At 37.7% G+C, this 26409-nt stretch overlaps 1 protein-coding gene across 7 annotated transcripts in view; it reads right to left on the bottom strand.

Annotated features, from left to right (window-relative positions):
• Positions 1-26409, bottom strand: part of PRUNE2 (prune homolog 2 with BCH domain) — a 144886-nt gene that overhangs the window by 106112 nt on the left and 12365 nt on the right. For all 7 annotated transcript variants that reach the window (XM_032675256.1, XM_032675253.1, XM_032675257.1 and 4 more), the window contains exons 2-4: positions 4056-4159; positions 3386-3587; positions 1790-1953 (exon numbers count right to left, since the gene is read on the bottom strand). In XM_032675256.1, the coding sequence (XP_032531147.1) occupies positions 1790-1953; positions 3386-3396 (175 nt within the window). In that variant the 5' untranslated portion in view covers positions 3397-3587; positions 4056-4159. The remainder of the gene's footprint in view (positions 1-1789; positions 1954-3385; positions 3588-4055; positions 4160-26409) is intronic.

Genomic DNA, 26409 nt, shown 5'->3' on the forward strand with positions numbered 1-26409 from the left:
CAGCCACCCCTCCTTCCAGACCATGGTATTTGGTCCCTTTATTTCCTGGGCTTACAGGTAAAATGAATTTCAGAAGCTATACCTCATGATAAAAGGTCATAATACACACAGAGAAACACAAAATCTAGATATCGTAGGCTGTATTTGATATTTTATTTTCAGACTGCTTGTAATTTGATCTGCTATCTACATACATTTATGTCTATGATTTATATTTTTTTATGACTCTTATCAAAACCAGTAATGGGATTCGCTGGCTTTTCTGAACTTGGTATGGAAGATTCTTAAGCACCAAAACCTTTTTCTATTTTAAGAGACCCACAAGAGGACTTGCTGCATTGCTGGGAGAAGTAGAAAAGCATCAATCACAAGTGCAGCTGTGTTGTGTTCTCTTGGCTTTGCCAGTCACTTCTCATACTATGCAAAAGAAGGTGCGGAGGGACTTCTGTGTCCAATAAGTTCCCCAAACACAATAATGAAAATGTAGTTCCTAGTTGTTAAAAAAACAATTAGCTACTATCTCCCTCCAAACTTGAAGTGCTATCTCTAACGCAAACACTAATAAAAGTACTTCATTTTAATTTGGATATATTAGAGACACAAAACATGTGGACATTTACATCCACTTATAGTACTTGATCATGCTCTTGAACATTATTCAGAGCACTCCCTCCTGACTCCTTCAACCAACAAACAAGCATCCTGAGATTCCCCCAATGTCTTTTTTTTTGGTTCTGCCTCCAAAATCAATTATTATGCTTGGTCCTTTGTCTAGATTCCTGGGGAGCTACTCACAGAAATTTGGAGATTACAAAAATATTTCAAGGTAGGTTTACTAAAGTTTGAAGCATTGAAAGATATTATAAAAGTAGGCTAAACGCTGTGTTACTGTTAATGCTTATTCTATAGAACATTAAAAAAATAAATTAACTTTTGTAGTTTCTCATAACATGCTCATTACATTATTTATCACAGTGATTACTACAATGAGAAGCCAAGATTGCAGTAGCTTCTGAAATCAAAGTGTAGACAAGTTTTCATAACCCTCATTAAACATGCCCACACTAATTTCTTAAAAGGGCATTTAACAGTTGCACATCAATCAAAACCTAAAACTATAAAATTTATTAAATTCTATTAAAATTCAGTAAATAACTTAAAAGCAGTGATCAGTTCTTTTCAACCCTGGTTTTATTTTCAACTGAAGAGTTCTGATGCAGCAAACAAACCGAGAAAATTAATAAAAACAATGAACTATGAAGACAGAGCAGAAAATACTTCTGCTCGCCTCCTCTTTCTACTCTACCGGGCATACAATAAAAGAGAAAGGGAAAGCACAACAAAAATTTGGTAACAGTGGTTTTAAACAGTAGAAGTTTTGCATCATACCATTAAAAATTATTCTATTAAAAAGTACCACCATTGGGAGGGAGAAGCTTTAACGTGTAAATATTAGATTCCAATTCATATTGTTGTCCACAATGCCCCTGGAATCAACGAACTGCACAGCTTTTCCAGCTATCCAGCTGGTGTGTCGACAGCTCCATCTAATATTCTTGTCTAGTGATACAGCAAAGACCTCTCATGCCTATTTTTAAATGCACATTTTTAATATTCAATATAATGTTACTCTTTAACAAACTCTTTACTCCCTGCTTCTTTTATGAAGCTTCCCGTGGTCTTTAAAGGGATTGTTAACCAAAGAATGGATCACACTCTTTCTGCATGAGCAGATTCAGAAACACTCCATTAAACCTTTCAGTATTTAATATAAAGAGTAATCTCTCACCTCTGAGGAGATAAGCCAGTTGCTGAGTGATTAACTCTGGTGCCTTTTGAAGAATCTCTTTTACGACTAAAGAGGAAGAACATGCTTGTAACTCCAGGCTCCTGTCACATTGCTCATCTGGATTGATGACTTTGACAACAGCTGATTCCAAACTTTTATCGTCACTATCAAGCAAATTTAAAAGTTATATATGTTTATCTTTCTAGCTGTTTAGACAACCCATTAAAAAGAGTGAAACTTTTTTCTTAAATTCTGGACTAAAACACTATTCCTATTGCTACTTGAAGTCTGCTATAAAGCTAAAGAATGTCACAAAGCACAGTTCTTTTATTGCTTGATACATTCATCATCATCATCATCATCATCATCATGGCTAGGCTTCACGAATGAAAATTTGGGAAGGGCTCTACTCATGTTTGTTGTAAGCGCGTTGGTGGCTAAAAAGGCCAATATGAGATAGACATGTCCGGTTGCAGCTTGATACATTACTAAGACTTAAATGTTTACATTTCCTTCATCAAATCTATAAAATTAATAATTAAAAAAAAAAATTCTACATGTGCTGAAAATATCCCTCTTTATACAGAGAAGATCTTGCATTTTCTCCACTGAATATTTTGAAAACCTACAAAAATACTTACAGTATTTTTTTTGCATTTAGACACTTTACATTTCTGTTTACAATAGCAGTAACAAAGCCAAACTAAGTTTAATAATAAAATGCTAATCATAATTCTTTAGAAAATAGAAACACAGAAAGAAATAGTAATAAACAAAAAGCAAATATTACAGACACTTTTTACTGTGAGAAGTGAATGAGGCACCGAACTGATGGCTGATAAAGAATCAACAGCTATAAGATTTACATTATTTCTCTCTTCAGATTTCCCCTACTTTTATTCTTATCCACAAACCTCTCAGAATAGGATGCGGCCATATCACAACAGGATGTTACTCATCTTCAATTAAGTTCTAAAAGGAGTTGGAAGTAAGAAGAATTCTTCACTCTAGGCAAGACAGGCAGACCATTTTACAAAGGCTTTCTATAGAAGATTCACTACGGACTTGTAAATAGTCCCTCTTAAGAATAGGAATACAGACTACGGTCTCCCACAGAGCAACTCTGAGCCTCTGGCATTGACGACATTTTGAAAAAAAATGTCGTAGTTGGTAAGGACTACAATAATCCATCAGCCATTTTAACAGCACATATGGAAGTGTCTGGGCACCTCCAAATCAACAAAGAGTTTTAAAGCTAAACTAGCTAAGAAGCGGGAAAAAAACTCTGATCTCTTACTTAATGGTCACATGAAACTTCCAGACTATCTGAACTAAATTAAAAATCTAATCTAAGCTGTGTGAAAATACAAGATTCTTAAAAATGGAAGTTCATTAGAAGTGATTGAAATACGACTATTCAGCTTCTCACATTCATTGAATGTAAGGAGAGACAAAATATATCTTAACTTCCTTAGCATATCAATATTAATAGCAGAATATCAATATTAAAGCAATATAATATTACTGTAGAAAAATGTAATTTTTAAAACAGTTTGAACTAATGTAAGCCATTTTATTGTACATAAACCACAATACCTTGTCAGCATGTTGCTGTTTACAAGTGTTAAAGACAACTTCCCTTCAGCATTCAGCTGGTGCAAATTGATTTCATCTCGGAAGATATGGAATGACTCTGGGATATTCAGCTCTTCCAGTATAAATTGTGTCTCAGTGAAATAGCTAAAGTCTTTTCTGGTATGTTCAATACAGGTAAGCAAAGAACGTCAGGAGGACTGACCTGTAACACAGGTGCACATTTGTCAGAATTGCATAAGACCCATTTTTTAATAGGAAGATATTTTAACTGAGTGACTAATTAGAAACAGCCTGGATTTTCTGTTTGAGTTTTTCTTCCCCTTGTACTTAATTTAAAAAAAAAAAAAGCCTTTTTATTTTTGTTCATCTGCTTCTGTTTGCCTCCTACAGAGTAAGTGGGAAAGCCAGAAAGGAGAAAGTTTAAAGAATGAAGTACAGGGGTGATTTTTTGCTGCTATTCAATAAGCCACCTAACTGCTATTCAATAAGCCATTTCTTTGTATGGAGGAAAACGTAGATTATTATATTCTAAAAACTCACCTCTAATAATAAGAAAATCATTGTTCAGGATAAAATGTTTTTACAGTAAGTTTAATTGACTTAACAATAAGATGTCTGTAACAACCTGGAACAAGTGAATTAAGACCAGTCAGTCCAATTTTTCCCATACCTTGTCCAGAAAGTAGGCATAGGCCAGGGTAGAAATGAGCGAATCCAAATCACAGGGTTTATTCCAAGAACAACATGGACTTTTTCCAGGCGTTTGCTCCTTTTCTGTAACAAATTACAAGACAATTGCAATGAGTGACGATGAGGAAAAAAAAAGCCAAATCACCAAGACATTCAAACACAAGTTAAGTATCAGGTGTTGTTTTCAGTTGGAGCACTTTCAGCACTGGATGAAGGAATAGACTTACTGTGGGATCAGACATTCCTTGCTTTCACAGCTCCCAAGAAAGCCAAGAGCTCTTAAGTTTCATAAGAGACCAAACTTTAGAACCCAAATGAGGTCCAATCTGACAGAAGTCCCTTTCGCAGCAAAGTAACAGATAAGCAGCAGCTTGAACGTACATGTGTAAAGCTTTTCAAAACACCTCACAAATCTAGTAAGAAAAGCAGTCCTAAAGAACATGGAAACACACATGGTAAAACACACGCACACAATATGTAGCAAGTCATACTTTTATTTTTACCTTTTTTTCTTTACTCAGCTGAAATCAGTAAACAGACAGAGTAACTGCTTTCACCCTGAATCTTCAGAAGCTGAACACAGCTGAAGTACCATGGGTTTTGAGTTGTTCTCACTAGCAAAGGGAACAGAGTCTGTTCTGCTCTTAATAAAATCAGGAGCCTTCCGAACAAGAGGAAAAGAGAGACCTACTGTGTGAAAGCAAAATATATCAGGGAAGTTTCTACCTTTTCATAATTGCACACGCAAAATATCAGATGACAATATTCTCTTGTGCACACCATTAATGTCCAGCTAGCTGCACAGAAACATTACAGTTTATTTTTCTTTCAATGAGCTATGCTTCTTAATTGGAGAAATTACCTGACTAAGCTAAGGGAGATGTTTCAGAACCAAATACATGCAACTAAATATTTTTGTTGTTGGCATTACAGACTGATGTACTTTTTGCTATCTTGAATTAGGATTCTGGACAGCAAAAAGATTTCAATCTTCCAACAGAAACATATAATTGTTTTATTTCCTTAATAATTATAAATGTGCATTTTTTTTTTTAACTAACCTTTTTTCTCTGTGTTAGCCTTAGCTCTACCTGGATACAAGGAATTAATTTAGTTCTCTTTCCCTTTATGGAAAGCAGCCATCAAAAAATACCTTTGGGTAATAAAACCAGGACGTATTTTCTTCATTCCCTGTGTATTGGAAAAGACAGTCAGCTTTCTGAAGAATACAATGACTGGAACAGATATGTTCATTTACACTCTAAGTCTTCACTAGCAACAAACTGTCTCCATTTTCCTCTTTTCAATATAATTTTTGTAATATATTCTTCTGCAGCATACATTTCTGATTGACCTGCCACCCTAAAGGATGAAAATAAAGTTCATGAGTTCATCCTTTTTTTAGTATTTTTTCAGTGAATAGAAGTCTTTTTCTTCAGGCTCATATTAACTGCATAGTAAATGACTCAGCTCTAAAAAAGAAGGAAATTGAATGAACTGACAAATTGACTATTAAATCTACAAAGTTACCCACCTCTAAGAATCCAGTGCAAACAACAATTCTAAAAACTTTCAAAAATTTGCTATTCTATCTCTACATATTCAGTACCTATAAAATTAATTGCCTCCAATTGCTCAGATTCCACAAAACACTATCCCATGTTGAACTAGCAACCGTCATATGTGTTTGTGATGAACCCAGACATATCATGTCATCAGGTACATGAGTATTTTCTCTTGAAAAATGAAGACATTTTTAAATCTGCACACTTGTTTTTAGAACTCACATACTAGCTGTAGTCTCATTATGCAGTTATATTGCAGTCCTAAAATCTGTAGAAACTCATGTAGGAGAACTACTGAAGATGGAAAATTGTCTTTGTCTTAAAAGGCGTTTAAAAGAAAAAGAACAATTCACATTCCTAAAAAAAAAAAAACAACCCAAACAAATAACCCAGCATCTTTTACTCATTTGTATGTATTGGTATGCCTCACACTCCTTATTGCCTCTTCAGGAATGGGGACAGAATAATTACACAAATATTGAAGAATTCTAAGGCTGAAAGTTTCTTATTCCTACACTTAACTTCTGAGGAAATGACAAAGCAGGACAATAAGGAGCAGAATACAAGAGTATATAGTAGAGCATGAAGGATCTGGAGAACATCTCTTTGTAATCCAAACAGGTTAACTAGCCATCTGAGGGACTGATTTTTTTACTCCAGCACACTGGAATTTCATCAAACATATGAACCAGACTGTGGAAGGACAGGCTACGGCCCTTGGACTTTTCTCAAGAGCTTAATAAGAACTCTGAGATGGAACTTACTAAACTGAAATTTTAATATGACAGACTAACAGTGAGATGGGTGTATTCTGGTCAGGTTGTTAACATACTATCACTCCAAACAACTGCTTTGTTCTTCCAGAATATTTTAGCCTAAGACAAAATATGCAGTCGAGGTAACCCATTAGCTACTGTTGAAGCAATGGGAATGAAAAATAAATTTCTGAAGGCTTTCAGTGGTTTCTGTTGCACACTGCCTTTCTCTAGTCACTCCTGAGAGAATATATTTTTGTTTCATCCACTTCAATTGGTTGTTTTAATGACTGTACCTCTCCCTAAGTAAGAATCTGTACATTTGCACAAAATTACTTTGTTTCAGTCACTAATCTCTCATTTTTGACTTTTTGCACAGTGATTTTGCTATGGGGTTTTTCTAATAAAATATGAAAGCTATTCTATTAGTGTTAAAATACAAAGTCAGCCTGTAGGCTTAGTAAGAAATTCACATTTCTATTTTGCAGATTTCAAGACCAAAACTGGCCAGAACAAACAGCAAAGACAGCCTCACATCCTGATGTGTCTCACATCCTGATGATGTAAGACATACTGATGAGAGAGAAAAGTGATAGCTAACATCTTGTTTCACCAGTCTGAAGAATTTTCTTCATTACAAGAAATGTAATTTTTGAAGGCATGCCTTCCAATATCAAATCACCTATAACCAAACTTATTACTAATGATAAAGTAAATAATATTTTGAGAATTGTAGAATACGTTTGGTCAGCTAATTGTTCTTGTAGTTCTGGAAACTCATAAGGGAACAAAACATTACAAAGACAACCTAAAATGCCACTCAATTATTACTAGAAAGCACAAGATGATGTTTGTTACTATAATTGAACCCTCCATTTTCTGAACAATATTCTTATCCACATAAATAATCTCTTCTCCCAAAGACAAGTCTGATTTATGATCATTGTGGGTCCTTTCCAAATTCTATGATTCTATGATACCTTCCCAAAAAACTGTATAAATTTGATATAGATAGAAACAGACCAGACCTGTAGACAATCTGCACCAACCACATTTAGAAGTCTCATGCTAGCAAGTCCCATTAGCGGTAAAGTTAACAGGAAGGTTAGAACCATTGGGCTAAGCAGCAACTCCCATAAGCACACAGATGCAACTCCAACCACACATCAGCAGCTATGGTCTGAGGGCCACCACATGCAAAACTGACCAGCTAAAGACATCTCTGTAGGGAAGCAACTAAACAGGTACTTGCTATCTCTGACACAGCTCAGTATATTAATACTGAATTATTTATCTTATTCCCAGTGATAACCACCAAAACAGCTCAGTGACACAAACCCACACCAACCAATTCGTATGGACAATACCTTCTACTCCGAGCATCTTTATTATTTGAACTGTGGTTTTATCTGTTGCCAGAATCATTGGCAATATATTTCAATATATTTATATTTTAATAGATTACTCAAGACAGCATCTCCCTCATTCTATTTTAACACAGGAAACCTTCTTGTACCAACAATACAGATGCTCAATCTGAAATCTGTGCATCGGGTAAAAGATAACTCTGCCAAACTGCAGAATGCTACTGCAAACATTCATCTTAGCATAAGCTATCCTAGGCCTATGAAAGCAACATTTTTAACCCTCAATCTGATTTGTAGCATCTTAGAAGTTGTAGAAGTCAGTACCTTCAGCATGACATCACTTCCTCAGATAACCATTACTGGCAAAAAGGCATCACTATCCATGGGCAAAAATCATGAAATACTCTTTCAGGAACCACCAAGTCTTGTTGTCTGTAACCACAATGCAGCTTACTACAACTTTTAAAGTAATCAAAAGCTAGCAAAAAGGAGAGCACTGATAGATGTGGATTTATGTTATGAGGAATAACTGAATAAATTGTTACAAAACTATTTACGTATTCAATAAAATTATATTTTAAAATCAATGGAGCCCTCAGAAACTTTGTTTTCATCTTTCAAGGCTTATATCTGAACTTATCCTTAATAATATAAACAAAACACTGCACAAAATAAGTGTTCCTTGCGACATACTGCCTTTTTTTGTATATTTGGAACAAACATATGCTATCCCTCAATTCCCACCTCAGACAAAGGTTTTCAAAGAGCATATAAAGAAATGGCACTCTAGCTCAGGTGACTCCCTCAGCTCTGACACACTCATATGGGAAGTCTCCCCTGTTAATTTGGTACCAGCTCTTCTGAGGCTGGGGAAACTGTCTCCTTAGATTCTATGGCTGCTCCTGGTTCAGGAACGAACAGGAATCCAGCATGAGCTACTGTCTGTCATTGTGACTTGATTTCTTATCTATTTTTTCTAGAAGAACAAGGTCTAAGGTAAGCCTTCCACTGACAGTCCTCACATGCTGTTTTAAAGATCTTAGAATCACAGAATGGTCTGGGTTGGAAGGGACCTTCAAGATCATCTAGCTTCAACATCCCACCCATGGGTAGGGACATCTTACATTAGACCATGTTTCTTCCAGCCCCATCCAGCCTGGCCTTGTACACTTCCCGGGATGGGGCATCCACAGCTTCTCTGGGCAACCTGTTCTATTGCCTCACCACCCTCACAGTAAAGAATTTCTTCCTAATATCTAATCTAAACCTGCCCTTTTTCAGTTAAAGACCATTCCCCCCTGTCCAATTACTACATGGCCTTGTCAAAAGCCCCTTTCCAGTTTTCTTGTAGGCCTCCTTTACGTACTGGAAGGCTGCTCTAAGGTCTTCCTTGAAGCCTCCTCTTCTTCAGCCTGAACATCTCCAACTCTCTCAGCCTGTTTTCATAGGACAGGTGTTTCATCCCTGTGATCAGCTTAATGGCTCTCCTTTGGACTCACTCCAACAGGTCCACCTCCTCCTTATATTGGGGACCCCAGAGCTGCAGGTGGGGTCTCACCAGTTGAGTAGAGGGGCAGAATCACCTCCCTCGACCTGCTGGCCATGCTGCTTTTGATGCAGTCCAGGATGTAGTTGGCTTTCTGAGCCCCAAGTGCACATTGCTGAGTCATACTGAGCTTTTCGTCCACAAAGACTCCCAAGTCTTTTTCCTCAGGGCTGCTCTCAGTCCGTTCTCCACCCAGCCTGTATTTGTGTTTGGGATTGCCACAGCCCAGGTGCAGGAGCTTGCACTTGGCTTTGTTGAACTTCATGAAGTTCACACAGGACCACTTCTCAAGCCCTCTGTGGCAGTAAGAGTCATCAGTGATATCTTTTTTTCCACCCTTCCTGTTCTTCTCTTCACTGAGCAGAATTTTCTTCTGTTCTTCCCCTCTTACAGATCCAATATAGGATTTCACCGACATTTCCTCTCCCCTTATGTATCTCCTTGAATGGCTTTTTAGTATCTTACTCCTACTCAGTAATAATAACCTCCTAAAACTCTCCATATATACTCTCCAAAAATATAACTCTGGAGCATGCCCTCCAAGGGTCAACCAAGCTTACTGCTTATCTTGGAGGTCTGAGGCTGTTTCCTTTTCCACCATCTCATATAGAACTAGTTTGCACAGTCAACTGCTTGCTAATCAGCCAGCTTTGAGAAAAGCAGGCACATGGATGTGAGGCTTCCTCTTGCAGGTCTTTCCAAGCAAAGACCCCAGCAGAGAAGCCCGCAACCCAGAAAAAAAAGCTTTAGATCCATAAACTCTATGAGGCTTAGCTGCAATAGGACCAAAATGTGATTAATTCCTACAGTTATCAGAGCTAAACCTAAGAGGAATCATGAACTCTCAATACCTCTAAGAATCAAAAAAATGTAAGAGGTTAATGATGAAACTAGAACTCATAAATTAAACTACATAAGAGACCAGTGACCTCTTAGTGCTGACGCTTTTTTGTTTAGCTAGATTAAAGGTAAATTGTAAAACACAAACTCTGGATGCCTGGGATAAAATGAATTAAAGAAATTATGTGTCATTTTCAGATGACATCAGTCAGGATAATTCAATTTAGATCAGACCTACACAGATTAACATTCACTTCTTGTGCTCAGAAAAGAGATTTATAAACATTGAGCTACTTCTGGAATCTAGTAAGAGATCTAATTCTTATATATTTACTACAGGAAAACTCTCATATCTGCTCAGTTTGTTGTCTATGAACACATAAAGCCTTAGTATAGCACAACTGCATTTTTATGCAACTGCAGTAAGAATACCATTTCATTGCAAAGATTTTGACTAGGACATATTACCACAGTGATGGATCAAACTACAATATTCCAGTAAAAAATTACATTGTTTCTACTTTTTTCTTCTGTTAATACAGAATCTGAAATCATCTTGCAAAATAATAAATCCTGAAGATTCAAAATCACAGAATATGCTGAGTTGGGCAACATCATCGAGTCCAACCCTTAGACCCTTACAGGATGATCACCAAGAGTCACACCATGTGACTGAGAGTATCATCCAAACACTTCCTGAACTCTGTCACACTTCATGCTGTGATCACTTCCCTGGGGAGCCTGTTCCAGTGCCCAACCACCCTCTGGGTAAAGAACATTTTTCTAATATCCAGCCTAAACTCCACTGACGCAACTTCAGGCCGCTCCCTCGTGTCCTGTCACTGGTCACCACACAAAGAGATCAGTGCCTGCCCCTCGTCTTCCCCTCATGAGGAAGTTGTGACTGCAATGAAGTCTCCCCTCAGTCTCCTCCAGGTTGAACACACCAAGTGACCTCAGCCACTTCTCATACAGCTTCCCCTCAAGGCCCTTCACTAGGTCTCTTAAGAGGTTTATATCTTTCTTACATTGTGGTGCCCAAAACTGCACACAATTGATGCCATGGGGGATGTGCAGGTGCTAAAAAATCTCTGAAGCAGTTAATTAGGGGTGAGATAAGGAAAGGGTTTATTTTACCAAGGCTAAAGATGTTATGACGCGCGTGCCCGCTGTGCCTGAGATGTTACATTTTATAATACCATCTATCCAATCCCAAATGTGTCCACCCTGTGGCCTTTGCTCTGGACTGCCCCGGGTTCACCCCCTGAGAAATGGGTCTGAGGGCTTTTACTTCATCATCTTCACCATCTTCAGAGCACAAAGGGTACATAGTCACATAATTTTTGACCGTGTTCTGCAGTTTAGGCCAAGACACAAGCATTCTCCAAACAATCTAGGCCTTGTCTTGACAAAAGACTAAACATTTCTACTGGATTCGGGGGTAGGAGTGATATGGGGTGCATAGAATGGGGTAAGAGGGCTAAGAAATGAGTAAACTATTTGTACTACAGGGAAAGGGAGTGGGGAATGCTGCTTTTAAAATCTACTTCCACTACTTATAAAACTTACAAGGCTTACAAATATTAGTAAAATAAAAAACTATTAGGGGCTTAAGGCATCACAATATTCAAGGTGAGGCCACCCCAGTGCAGATCAGAGTGGGACAATCCCCTCCCTCGACCAGCTGGTGATGCTTTGCCTGATGCCCCCCAGGACACGGTTGTCCCTCCTGGCTGCCAGGGCACTAATGACTCATATTCAACTTGCCATTGGCCAGGATCCCCAAGTCCCTTTCTGTGGCAATGCTTTCCAGCATCTCATTCCCCAGTCTGTAACATGCAGGGCTGCCCATCCCATACCTTCTAAGGTAAACTCCATCTGGTTGGTGATTGCTTAGTCCTCTAATTTGTCAAGGTCTCCCTGCAGGGCCTCCCTGCCTTCAAGAGTCAACAGCTCCGCTGAGTGCTTTGTCAGCTGCAAACTTGCTTAGTATCCCTTCCAGTCCTGCGTTCAAGTCATTTATGAAGCTGTCAAAGAGCACAGGGCCCAAGACAGAGCCCTGTGGAACTCCACTAGTGACAGATCACCAGTCTGATGTTACCCTATTCACTGTTACCCTCTGTGCTCAACCCGTGAGCCAATTGCTCACCCACCACACAATGCGTTTACCCAGCTGTACATTTTGCTGGACATTTTGTCCAGAAGGATCCTGGGAGAGACAGTATCAAAATGAAATCCAAAAAGATTACATCAACTGGTTTCCCTTGATCAACTAGGTCAGTTGTCATAAAACGAAAGCAGGTTTGATGAGCAGGACTTTCCTCTCAGGAGGGTGCTGGCTGTGACCAATGACTGTGTTGTCTTTCAGGTACTTTTCAATATTTCCCAGAATACTCTTCTCCCTAACTTTACCAGGCACTGAAGTGAGACTCACAGGCCTGTAGTTTCCAGGGTCCTCCTTCTTGGCTTTCTTGAAAATCGGAACAACATTCACCATTTCCAGTCAGCTGGGACCTCTCCAGATTCCCAAAACTTTCTAGCATAAACAGAAACACCTACAAAACGCTCACTGTCTCAAGGCAAAAATGTTATCATCTTCCCTCTCCTTCAGACACATTTACTCCACACACTGACATACCACAAATGCGCACACAGCAGCCACACAGACTTGCTTTCTGAGCTTTTTGCCTCTAATTTCACTAGTTCTTCAGTCCATCAACTGCCATGAAATGACTGCATTTTAGTGCATGGGATGGGACAGTACTTGTCAAGCATAGCAATTCTTTCAAGGAAGGAGCAATATGGCTCAACAGAAGCCTATTAAAAAGAAGTTGCAGAGTCACATATACATCAGATACAACACTGAAAGCTTTTCCAGCCTTGTGGCTGAAGCACTAATAAGACAGTATAAGCTGCACAGACATACTTAGCTTTTCTGGAGATGCACAAGGGAAAAGCCTAATGATTCGGACAAAGGCCAAGATAGTAAAAAAATCTGTGTTGCAATATTTAAAGTCATTTACTCATGTGAGAGATGATTTTGTACCTACTTGGTAGGTCTGGAATTCTACCTCCAAACTGGAGGTGCAATTTAATGAGTAACCATTTTGGAGTGCATCCTGCATTTGTCTTGCCTACTACATTTGCAGTATACTTCCATTGGCCTGAGGGTTTTTAAGGTGATTATCCTTCTCTGTTGTCAAAGAAATGGCTTTATGCCAAGACAAAGTTAATTTGTCATGAAAAGTTCAAGTTAGTTAAATATTTCATAAGTCTTTTCAAAAGAAAGCTTTATACTGGCCTGGAAAAAAAAGAAAAGATGGTCTCTTATCCTGATAAGTCTTGGTTTTCTCCAATTTTTGAGAACAGACAAAAAACTATTCCATTTCTTTGCTCCTGTACATGTATAGTATATAATATATAGTAATTTACGGTACTAGTTGTAAAACACCTGGTTACATAAGCATTATTCCCTAAGGAACACAATTTAGTGGCAAAAACTTCAAGTGTGGCATATTTAACCACTAGCTGTTGAATATATATTGTACAATATTGCTTTACTTAAAAATAAGATTAAAAAAAGTGGAATAATCAAGAACTCAATACCATTCTTAGAAATGGCTGGATAGGCAGAAAATATCCCCTGATACTTTGCTTTGAATAAGATCTGATGACAAAAGACCATGACTAGTCTATAACAAAGATAAGGAAAAGACCTTCACATCTTAGTCATAGAATTTACCTGGGCTCTAACTGATACATGTAATTTACCCAGTCTTATTTGCACTCCTCTCTGTACTTCCCGCAGCAGGTTGAACACAGCCTTATGGTTATGTCTGTCTTCTGAAATTAATACTTTAAAAGCTATATTAAGAGTCAAGTGCTTGATAAAAAGAGTTTATTTAAAAATGTCACTTTCCAATTTCACGGTATTCCATAGAATTATACTGTTCCTTCAAAATTAATGATGGAAATGAGGCAGGTTAACTATCTAGCATGCCAGACAGACAAGGAAGTCCTATCCCTAGATCATTCCTGGAATTTCCACAGGACAAGAACTCTTTTTTCCAGTCATTTATAATAAAGATTTGGCATGGTCAACTATTGCTGATGAGAATTCAGTTCAATATTTCTGCATTATCAATAGGCCCTGATTTGGCATTCCGCAGACAGATAAACTTAACACTGTTTATCTACAAACATCTACTCTCTTTTCAATTTTAATTAATTTTACAGCCTATAACTACATGCAAGTCTACTCTGCCTGGTTTTGGAATACCTTCTCTCTAACTTATCACATACATTTATTCACATTGCAAAAAACCCAGAAAGGAACAATGACTTCTACAAGCAGTTTTTATTTGAAAAAGAATAGTTGGCGTAATCAAATAACGCATAAATTTCATTTAAATATAAAAAGAAGGACTACAGAATTGAGAACATAAATCAAAATCTTGTTGGCTCCTTTTAAAATTAGATTTATTCCATCAGTTGGATTGGCATTGATTTTTCATCATGTTTTATAGGCTTTACATGTTCACACTCTCTTGCTTCTCCAAATTTTTGCCTTTAGGATCAACACTTGAGAGACCACTTCTACTCAGTCATGGGGTGTATGTATACAGAATACCCGATAGTATGCGGTTTTCAAACTGAATCATACATGGTGTACACATACACGCCCACAATCACACGTATTTTGGAAGCTTGACTTCGTCTCCATGTGTTTTGATTCCAACTCTGCTGTTAAACTATGGTAAAAAATGCATTAACTCAGACAGACATTAAATACACTTTTTCTCAGAGAATTAAAGAAATATAAGTTTTTATGATACAACATTAAAAAAGTGATAAAAGGAAATACTTATTTTAATGACCTTAGTCTCAGTAAAGATATCACATTACCCTTCCTGACAAAATAAAACAGGATATACTCTGCTGTTGCTGAAAGAGAAAAATGTTCCCAGCAGAATGATTATTTAAGCTTGACTCAGCAGTACTTCAACAGCCTGTCAATAGGATTCTCTATCACAGAAGTTACTGAAGTAAAAATCCAAGTTCCCTCTTCCTTTTATGCTGCATTAGCTCATTTCTTGTTCAAATTAATGCATTCTGTGGAGGATTAGTGCTCTCACCTAATAACTGAGTATGAGCAATACAGTATACAACAATTTAACTCTACAAAAGAACAAGTTATATTCCTGCTCTAGGTCATCTTTAGTATCTAAAGCCAGCCCCATCTTTGAATTTGCAGTTCAACTTACATTACTTCTCTTCCTTCTCTTTCCCCATTTGCCACTTAACATGCAGAGGTGAGACCAGGATACCTATCTAGTTTACAGGACTTGATAATATTCATCTCTTTCAGGAATTGTTTGGCTTACTGTAGGATCAAAGTGTTGTTTGATATATTAGAAACAAACCAGTTAAAAGTAAGGAGCACGTTTACCTGAGGAGCAGTGATCCCATCATATTAATTGTATCAGTTCTGTGTTTTGTCAGGAGGTGACTGGTGGCAATAAAACCCTACATCATACACTGCAGAGCTGAATGAATTATAGAGAGCAAAGAGAAAGCCTACTGGAGAAAAAAAGCTGTGTTTGTTTTGGTGAAGGTAAGGGAATGCAACTCAAATAATGCAGTTAATTTACCTGCCTCTCACAGGCTTAACATCTGACCTTGGAGTGTTTGAGCAGTTTAGCTTCTTTAAAATGAAGGAACCAACTTGGCAAATGAGAATACGAGTCAGTAGGCACTTGAACACTGTGTTGTACAGGAGTCCTTGGGGCTAAGCTTCATGTTTCTTATGTCAGTGTAACCCTTAGGTGACGGGCACCAAGCTGAACAGGAAACCATACCCTGAAGTGAGCCAACAGACCAGCAGAAATATCATGAATGAGCAAGAAAATCATAGCTGGAGAAGATGATCAGGAGGCCAAAGCCATTTCCACTTTTGCTTTTCTTGTTCAACAGTTTTTATCACACTATAATTCTAAAACGGCTTACTCTCTGATAAGATTGATACAGAGAAAACATCATTTTTCTGTTTGGTTTGGGCGGGGGGGTGGGGTTTGACTTCAGTATTATTTTAGTTACTCTTTCTTCTTCCACACTAAAAATCAGAAACCAGTTAACATGTACTCCTCTGTAGAGTACAGCAGGCAATACTGCTCTGCCTGCTCTAAACACCATTCCTCAAAACCTCCTTTCTTATCTCTGGCAGCTTTGTCTTCCATGAAGGAATTCTATTACTGTTTTACTCCTGTTGTCCTTGTGCAGGATAGATGTTTGGCTGATTTGCTGTAAAAGCTGAGCACAGATCAAAAATTGCAATATTGTGCTTGTTGGTAAAATGACAATGCACTCAGAATGAAACTTGACTTTACAAAACCAATCCTTTTTTTTTATTTTGGATGTTATGAGAAGAGAAACACACACTTCATTATGAGAAGGCACTGCCTTTTTACTCATACAGTAGTTACGTCTATACCATTCAGATCTCTGAATTGCCCTCACCGTAATACTAGTATCAGAGCCATAGACATATTGCATATGAGCAAGAGAAAATCCATAATTACATTCCAGTATTACTTTTAACATGCAGTGTATGTCTAATAAAATCATGTAGCTTTAACGTCTAATACCCTTTTTTACGTAGATGGCACTAAAGCAATAGAAATTTGGAAGTAGTTTATTTAGTACGTTAGGCTGGGTTCAGGCTGGAGACAGAGGAAATATGTTACCTCTTGAACACACATGCAAAGGATATAATCCATACATCAGAAGTCTCCACATATGGAGTAATCCTCTTTCTCTGATCATTTGGGCTGTGTCTGAGTATCCATTCTGTTCATGAAATCCAAACAGGTCATTAAAACAATGACCCACTGAGCACTTCTTGGAACAGTGTGAAACCACCTTGGTCAATTTGCCTCAGCAAAAAATTCAATTCAGCCGTTCTCCACTATGACATATCTCCCCCGCACACAAAAAGGCATAACCCAACACCTATGCCAATATTGTTGAACTCGGACCTTAACACACGCTGGTGGGATCTTCTCAATCACTCATGCTTCCTGTTGGATTGTCTGTTTTTTGCCACAGCAGAAACAGTGCAAAAATGTAGTGCCAATGTCTCCAAAGTCGGACACATGAAATTTAAGGGCTGATGCTGCATTCCATTTCATCAGCTAATGCCAGTGTATTTCTTCAGAAGTCAGTAATCTAGACATATCATGTATTTTGCCTCTGCAGTCCACGTTCCTACACATCTTCCTCTTATGATGGCAAGAAGACTCCACAGAGCTTTCCAAATTGCTCTCAGGTCACAAAGTATGTTTCAGCATAAACATTAACCAAAATCTTTTCTGAATCAGGCTTCCCCATCTATCCTTGAAGCATTAAGAAGGCATTCAAACATATTTCCTTGATACCATTTGGCTCACTGCAGATTTTTGCTGTGTTTTAAGCACACTATTGACTGCATTAAATAACCTCATAATCACATTTAAAGGCTTAGTGATCTAGTGCCACCAATACACTAAAATATATGATAACAAATGCAGTCAGCATTTTCCATACCATATGCTTGTAAATATTATTCTGCAGGGAACCAATTAAAACTATGGAAAATTTGGAACACAGGCATATGGAACAAAACAAAGCAACTTATCTTGTCACCATGGTGCTTGCTCAGTACATCAATTAGGGAATGGTGATATTATAGGACAAACAAATGTCACTTTAATTAAAGTGTGCTGAAAGGCAATATACAATAGCAATCTAAAACATTCATTTTTGCTGTGCTGATGTTAGTTTTCCTTCTAATGAGATACAACAGGTAAAACATACTCCTGTAAAAACAAAAACTCCACAAATATTCCTATTTGAAGAAATGCAACACTAGTCCTAATTTATTGAAAAAACTGCCCATTTTAACATTCAATGAGAAAAGGGTAGGAAACTTAAATGGAATACTTGGGTTTCAGGGAAAATATTTAAAATACTGCTAAGGATATAAGATTCTTTCAGGGGAAAAATAGGTTTGAGCAGGGACTTAAATGTTTTTCTCCAAAAATGCAGTGCATCATGGAAAACACTGAATCTAGTTCTTGTATTCGTCCAGCGCAATTGACAATGTAAAAATAGTAAAAGAACTGGAAGAAATATCACTTTAAAGCAAAAAGTTATCAGGAGGTGGAACCATGATCATCTGATCCCTGAGGCAAGCTGGAAAAGATTGTAGGAGGAAAAATGCTCAAATTTGCATTTCCCATTCCTCCTTGTACTTCACAGTGCAGCACTGCAGTAGTTAAAGCCCCACAAAGCACACAGTGCTCATTAGAGAGATTACCAAAAAGGTTAAGAACCTAGAGGTTACATATTTTGGGTAAGACTCCTGCATTATTTCCTATATAGTGCCAATGACACCTTGAATTGACATACAGATGATGATGCTGCAAACAATATTTATAATGATGATTATTATTGTCCCTCTGACGCACAACTCCATTTCACATTACTTTGTCTTGACATGGAATATATGTGTAATCAAGCCATGTTTAATTTAATGCACTTGAACAACTGGTACAGAAAAAAAGAGGGAACTAATTGTGTTAATCCTGTTGGTCATCAAGTAACATTACAGCACAGCCAAGATCTGTCAAGAAACACAATACAATAAACACCTTTGTCTCATACAGAATTATAGCCAGATTGTCACTAGCTACTAAAAAACCCCACCTTGAATGAAGGTGAAAACTTCAGTAATAGTAAAGCCTATTGATTGCACAGACAGACTTTTATCTATCAAGGTAGTTCAATATCATCTCATAAAAGATACGTTATAGAAAGACGAACCATAGAATTAGAGAGTAAAGTATTAAAATTACCTTATGGTAAGCATATCAACTATTGCCTTAAAAGTGCGGAAAACATTAGACAAAATATTTAAAGTGTAATTACAAAGTAAATTCAAGCACTGTTTGTATTATAAAACAATTTCTTTAAAGGTATCACATTAATTTCAATTAAAAAAATGGTAAGCACTACAGAATATAAAAGCAACAAACACAACTAGCAGAGATTTTTTCATTTCAGATTTGGCTCAGTTTCATTCATTTTGATTAAAGTTTTCACAATGTATTATTTCAAATTTTATTAAGCAGAATGAAACAGTAGATATAAATTGACAAATTCACATATGAAGAGACACTAATGACTGATTAAGATATCTTCCTCAATGACAGTTTTGCTGAATCCTCTCAACACCAAAATGGGTAATTCATCATCCTGCCAAATCTGCTGTCCTAGCTAATTCAAAAGACAAGAATACTTTAGAAAAAGATATGGTTACAACAAACTACATTAACAGTTCAACTTTACCTTTCAATATCTTCTTGTTTTATATTGACCATGCTATGATGTATTTTTAATCTACGTAAAACACAGGTAACTGTGCCTTCCCCCACGCAGGGACTTGCTAGATTTTCCCCAATAGTAAAGGTCTTGGTTTCCAGTTGAAGAGCATACTGTTAGGAAAAGCAATGTTCATTGACTTCTATGCCTGCTGTAGTTAAGAACAAAGAGTACAACGGTAAGGAGAGATACGTAAGCTAGCAAAGAAAATCTGCTTACTCTCAGAGTTACTTCCACTAAACCACAGAGCTCTAAGCTTGTTTAAATTCTGATTCGAGGGTAAAAAAAATCCGAGAGCACAAGATCTTTCTAGGTCCTAAATCTTTGGGGGTGACCTCAACCAACCAAAACGAAAAAAAAAAAAAAAATAAAAAAAAGTAAATAAAAGTAAATAAAAAGGACATATACAAGCCAAAATATCTAATGCAGAAGGCTGTTCACAGCAGCCAGACCCACACTTTCCTACTGGTAAAGTCTGAGAACACTGGTAGGGCATCTAGAATTGTAATTCAACCCTACCTTGGCAACTAGCAATACAACTTACTCCACCACATGGACAAGCACTATGTGCCAATAAGACAATTTCTGTGTCTCCAATTATGAGAATGCTGCAACACATGAACTACAATTTCTCTGTATCCTCAAGAAGTTCAAGGTGTTAAAGGGATTCACTGCCCTTGGAGATACTGACCAAGCATCCAGATTAACACCTGTTACCACAGGAACAGTGGTAACATTAGAAACTTTGATGTCATGGCTTTTCAGTGTAAGGTCACTCTCCGTTCTCAATTTGATATTTCTTTAGCTTATTATTTCTGCTTAGTTAACTGCATAAATCTCAACAGATCAGAGGACCACTACACAGAATTTTGTGTAATACAAGCATTTATCACTGAAAGAACAAAAGGAAAAACTGTGTAGTTTTCTTTCCCTTATACGGGAAGCATGTAGTGGCCTTGTGATGCTATTGAAAGGGTATGTGTTCAGCGTTAATGGAATTAGGAAAGTCTGTTAAAAATAAACACAGAGTAATTCTTTCCTTTCTTTTAGCAGCTAAGTAGAACAATAATTTCTCTTAGGATCACTCAAAGAGGATATGGTATAATGGCAACATAATTATACACAGTCATATTTGAACATTAAATCTCTAGCTGTAGATAGAGTTTATACGTATAAGCACCAACATATACTTGCAACTCCTGAATAAAAAAAGCACATAATGTCTTAAAAAAACCATACTGACTTAAGAGAGATTTGAGATTTTCCACTACATGATTATTCAAACGTTATTAGTAAGATGCTTAAATTTATACAAACCCACAGAGGTTTTGTGATTTGAGTCATCTATAATACAGATGACTATGAGAAGCAAATTTTGAGAATGAGATCTACTTATAAAAATAGAGTGCAATGCCTGTCAGAGGAGATCCATATACACTTGCTGAAATCACATGAATATTGCATTCCTGTAATTTAAAGACCAACCTTACAAATACATTGTAATGATGTCCAACAATTTGGGGGACAGGAATGCTAATAATTATGCTTTTTAGTGTCACAATTAGGATAAAAATAGAAAGTTTAAATTTTATTTAACTTTTTTCTTTAAAACCAGTCTGTAACATATACAGATAACAACATACATACATTTTAACAAAATGCATGACTTAAATTAGCTGTTTTGTTATGAAGGGTATATCATGATGCATTTGGGCTGAGCAACATGCTTAAGATAACATTAGCAAGAAAACCTGCAGTTCTTGCTCTGCTGACAATTACTTTGTGACATCAATTAATGTGATATAAAGTGATAGCTGTACTTAACAATAAGACAAAACCTAACTTTAGGAGCCTTTTAAAAATGCACAACATGGGGAAAGTTAGTAACACACGAAATCTACACTTAACTGCTCATCACGAAGAAATTCTCTTTTCAGGAATGCTTCATCATAAAAATCAACATTCAGAGAACGTAGTAAAAATATTTAAATAACAAGAATTTTTAATTAATATGTAACACCTCAGAAAAATTTGCCATCCATTTTGGAAGTCTGAATACTTTGCAAATAGCAGGACACAGAAGAGAGATGCTATCACTGTCTAAGCACTTCCTTCATCCATCATCAGCCTTGGCTCATACCAATAGCATGACACTACCCAAAAATTAAACTAGCAGAGTCTCAGTATAAACATTCCGAGAGGAAAAGGAAGGGGAAGGGGGGAAAGGGACATTTCAGAAATTCTGTCCTAAGCAAACATAGCAGTATGGTGTTTTCCCAGATACAAAGTATTATTATTCCCAGACACAAAAGTGCCTTTTTTAAACATTATGTAAGTGCAACTGACTCTCCAAATACCAGATTTGACAATATCAATTACAGTTCAAAGTGAACCTCAAATTAAAGTTGTAGAAAGAACATGAACCTTAGCAGCTTTCTACAACAGTATTAGTATCTTTCTCCTATTTCCTCCAAAATATCTTTGGTTTTGCCACATAGTGTCAAGCTGTACTAGTGCTACTTACTTACCTTAGTATAAGTTACTTCACCCTTTTTTCAAGTTTTACTCTACAAATTATAATGTAGCCAAGATCCCATCTCTAAATTACCAAAAGTTTGACTTCACTTTTCACTCCTAAATGTCTTTCACTTTTTAAAAATACTTCTACATTTTATGGTTTTGACGATTTATACGTTTTTATGAAGAAACTAAATTTAAATGTCTGTGGTGGAATGAAGTTACAGTAACCTCTATGTAGCACAGTTTTACCATCAAAAGGTAAGAGCGCCCACAGGTATGAACTCTGGACATTTTACAAGTTGAGAGTTGGTATGTGCATGTACATATTCATGTAGGCATGCCAGCTATGTTCAGACTATCCTCCTATTTAATAACATGGAATGAGAGAACTACTTCTATGTAAATTTCTAATACTTCAAAGATGAGGAATACCTGCTTAGGTATTAACACTCCACATAGAAGTTGTGTACAGAGAGGAATCTTGGTTTCCATCCCCACCTCAAAGTTTATATGGTCAGTCCTGTGCATCATTGCTCCAATGCCCTCACTACCCGGACTGCCTAACTAGAACTAGTTAGGCCCAACTCCATTCTCACCCTTCTGCTGGTTTCCTGGCATAGCAGCTGTGTGGGTCTGAGGACAGGGACAAAACAGGTATCACAGCTGACTTACTGAGTACATTCACCTTAGAGATTATCATAAGCTTAAAAAATCATATTGCACTGATGTTCTATGTCTTCCTTTTTCTTCCCACTGATAGCAAGTCCAATTCCAGGATTTTTAATTAAATAGCAGATGATAAGGAGCTAAAATCAGACCTGTTGATTCTCTCCTTCTGGAACACTTCAAAAGATGCACTTCCAAGAGATGTGTTTTAAGAGAAAGAGACTAGACAGCTTTAGTATTAGGTGCTGGATGACAGACTGCCCTGTAAAAAATAGAAATAACACTGTGGCTTAACATGGCCTTCTTCAGAAAGAAGAGAAAAAAACTCTTCCCACAGGCGATTTAGCAGCAGAAGCTATGAGCACCATAGAGGATAGGGAAGGGAAAACCCATCTCTCTGTGACTGGAAACACCCCACTATTTTCAACTGACATTTGGTCCCCTTGATTTACACTGCTCTCTGGCCTCCCATACAACTATCAAATTTATACAGGTGTTTGTAAAGGAGCAAGATTCATAATGGGAGAGGTTCCAGGCGTGGAGAAAAACATACAGCAATTGACAGGACTTTATTATATGGACTTTACCGTTATTATGTGGTTTCAGATATGTGTATTGCATTGTATCTACACTACGCAGTGCACAGCCTGGGCATGCCCAGGCTTGCCATGAGTTTGCCTGCTCCCTGCTTCCCCACTCCCCTCTCTGATAGGCTGAAGAAGCTCCAGAGAGGAGACAGTTACCATTTGCCCTTTCCTTCCCTGGTTCCTCCCATGTTCCTCCCCCTTTGGCCGTGTCCCTACCCCGGTTTGTTCCCCAGTTTGTCTCTCTCATGCTCCACCCCATATTCTAGCCCTTTCCCCGCCTGAACTCATAAAACCCCGGCACGCCTCAATAAAGTGTTCCATTTGCACTTCTACCTTGTCTCCGGACTTAGTGATATGATTCAGGCTATAAACGCCTCACAAATTTAATTACTAATTAATTTTGAAGAAAAAAACCAATCTGTAATCCAGGTAAACTTGAATTACAGTATTTTTGCTAGTCAAAACATTACCACACCTACTATTTCGAATAAGTCAAGAGAAAGAACATCTAAGTCCACCTGTGCAAAAAGGGAAAAATTTTTTTTCTGCACTACAGTTATTTCAATTGAATAAGTAATTGCATTTTCATGCTTGTTGAAATAAAAAAGTAAAAAAAATAATTGAAGAAATACAGAACCAAATACAAAAACAAAGAGAGGCCAGAAGTGAAAAAGTGGGGTTGAAATCATATCTGGTGTTTTAACTTTATAAGGCTATTCACACATGCATGAAAAACAGGCAGGAACCTGGCAGGCTAACACTTCCATGATTTCATATAGACCTAAACATCCTCTTACAGACACGATATACAAGTACATCACATAAAGCCACTTGTTCTTCTAAGTAATGTGACAGCCCAGGATACAGCTGAAACAGATTTAAACTAAGTAAACATATATGAAAGTTATGCAGACTGCATACAGGCATTATCAAAAAATAGTAAACTTTTCCAGCAAGTTAAACTATCACTGCACTGCATCTGACTCGGCTGTTATATAGCCAGGCCTGCAAATGACTTTGACTCAATATTAAAACATTTATTAAGTCAAAGAAAGGCTGATTATTTGCCAGCTGTCTATATTTAGGACTGGCCCTCCAAGTATTTAAAAGTTTACCACCAAGCAGAATCTTTGGGCTGGAAGTCAGCTTAAAGAAGACAGAGGTCCTCCATCAACCTGCACCTCAGGAAGTCCCCCATCATCCCCACATCACCATTGGCCAATCAGAGCTCAAATCAGTCCAACAGTTTAATTACCTTGGTACCTCATCTCCTCAGATAGTAAGATCGACGGAGAGATAGACAACAGGTTAGCTAAGGCATATAATGCTTTTGGAAAACTCCACAAAAGAGTATGGCGTAATAAACACTTGAAGAAAAGCACCAAGATCAGTGTTTACAAAGCCATAGTGTTGTCTACTCTCCTATACGGCTCCGAATCATGGGTCATCTACCGCCACCACCTGCGTCTCCTAGAACGCTTCCATCAGCGCTGCCTCCGTACAATCCTTAACATCCGCTGGTCAGATTATGTGACCAATACATCTGTACTAGAGCAAGCAGCTGTCACAAGTATTGAGGCCATGTTACTGAGAATGCAGCTGCGATGGGCAGGACACGTCTCAAGGATGAAGGACCACCGCCTCCCTAAGATCCTGCTCTATGCCACTGGCTGCCGCATGAGAGGAGCCCCGAAGAAAAGATTCAAGGACTCCCTGAAACAACATCTCAGCCTTGGCCATGTTGATCACCATAACTGGTCTACTCTGGCCTCCAATCGGGAGGCCTGGAGACACACCATCTATAACGCAGCTGTCTCCTTTGAGAACACACGCAGGATCACTCTCGAGGAAAAAAGGCAACGCAGAAAGAACCGTGTCTTGCAGAATACACCACCTAAGGAGTCTTTCTGCTGCGCCTTTTGCAATCGGATATGTCTGTCACGTATTGGCCTCATAAGCCACCAGCGTGCCTGTAGCAAATGTGGATAGTGCCTTCCCAAATCTTCGTTCGCGAAGCCTAGCAATGACATGATATGACATGACCAAGCAGAATATGCCTGCCTCTGTCAGCGCTCCAGATTCTAAGTCTCCACATATTTCCACAAGTTTTAAAAGTATAGTAGTAGCTGAAGAAACAATTTAGAATTTTCTTCTTCCCTAACAATTCATCTTTGATCAGGATTTTTTAATCACTATTTGTACAAGTGCAAGAAAGTATTTATTAAGAATGATAATTCTTATGCTCTGTATCACAGTGCAGCACAATAAGATTAATCATAAAGGAAAACGTCACTGCTGCCTGATGGTGTGTCACTCAGTGAAAGGCTACTTTAGCAGCTAATTTAGTTATTTAGCAACAGAGACTGTATACAGAGTCACTTCCACACAGAAGACTAAATCAAAATCAAAACTGTTCCAATTACAAACAGACATGCACACAATTATTGCTATCAAAATGCAGCAAAATCAAAATTTCTTAAATAGGACAAACCGGGTAAATCATTTCAGGTACATGGCAAAATCTCACTGTGCTCTAGACAGAACTTTTAATAAGAAGGCTTAAGACTAATGAATTCAAGCTAAAGGGGAAGGTACCGAAGCAGGTTATGACTGTGCAAGATGGAACTGGGCCAATGCATTAGGTCTATTAGGTCTACTACACGTTATTCAGTTACTGTCAAAAAATAAAGTAAACAAGGAAGGAGAACTATCTGATGTCATCCAGACATCACCATTTTCTGAAATGTTCCTAACCTTTTCACTGTCCGTCTTCTGTCCTTACTGTGCTGCAATATATTCATATCTCATTAGAACAAGTGGTATCATTCCAGTTATTAAGGACTGTGATTGGTCTTACTGTTGATGGCACCATGATCCCTTTTGGAGAAAAAGGATGTAACAGGAATGTTATGAAATCAGTTAAACTCGAAGCCTCATCTTCCTCAGGACTCCAGGCTGGCAAATGGGACTTCCATGCTGTTCCAATCCTGCCCTTTCCCCAGTAAAATCCACACCTCTCCAGCATAAACACTTTATACAGTCCAACTCAGTATGGTTAAAGCTGAGGTTTT

This window comes from Chiroxiphia lanceolata, chromosome Z (assembly GCF_009829145.1).
Source record: "Chiroxiphia lanceolata isolate bChiLan1 chromosome Z, bChiLan1.pri, whole genome shotgun sequence".
Lineage (NCBI taxonomy): Eukaryota > Metazoa > Chordata > Aves > Passeriformes > Pipridae > Chiroxiphia > Chiroxiphia lanceolata.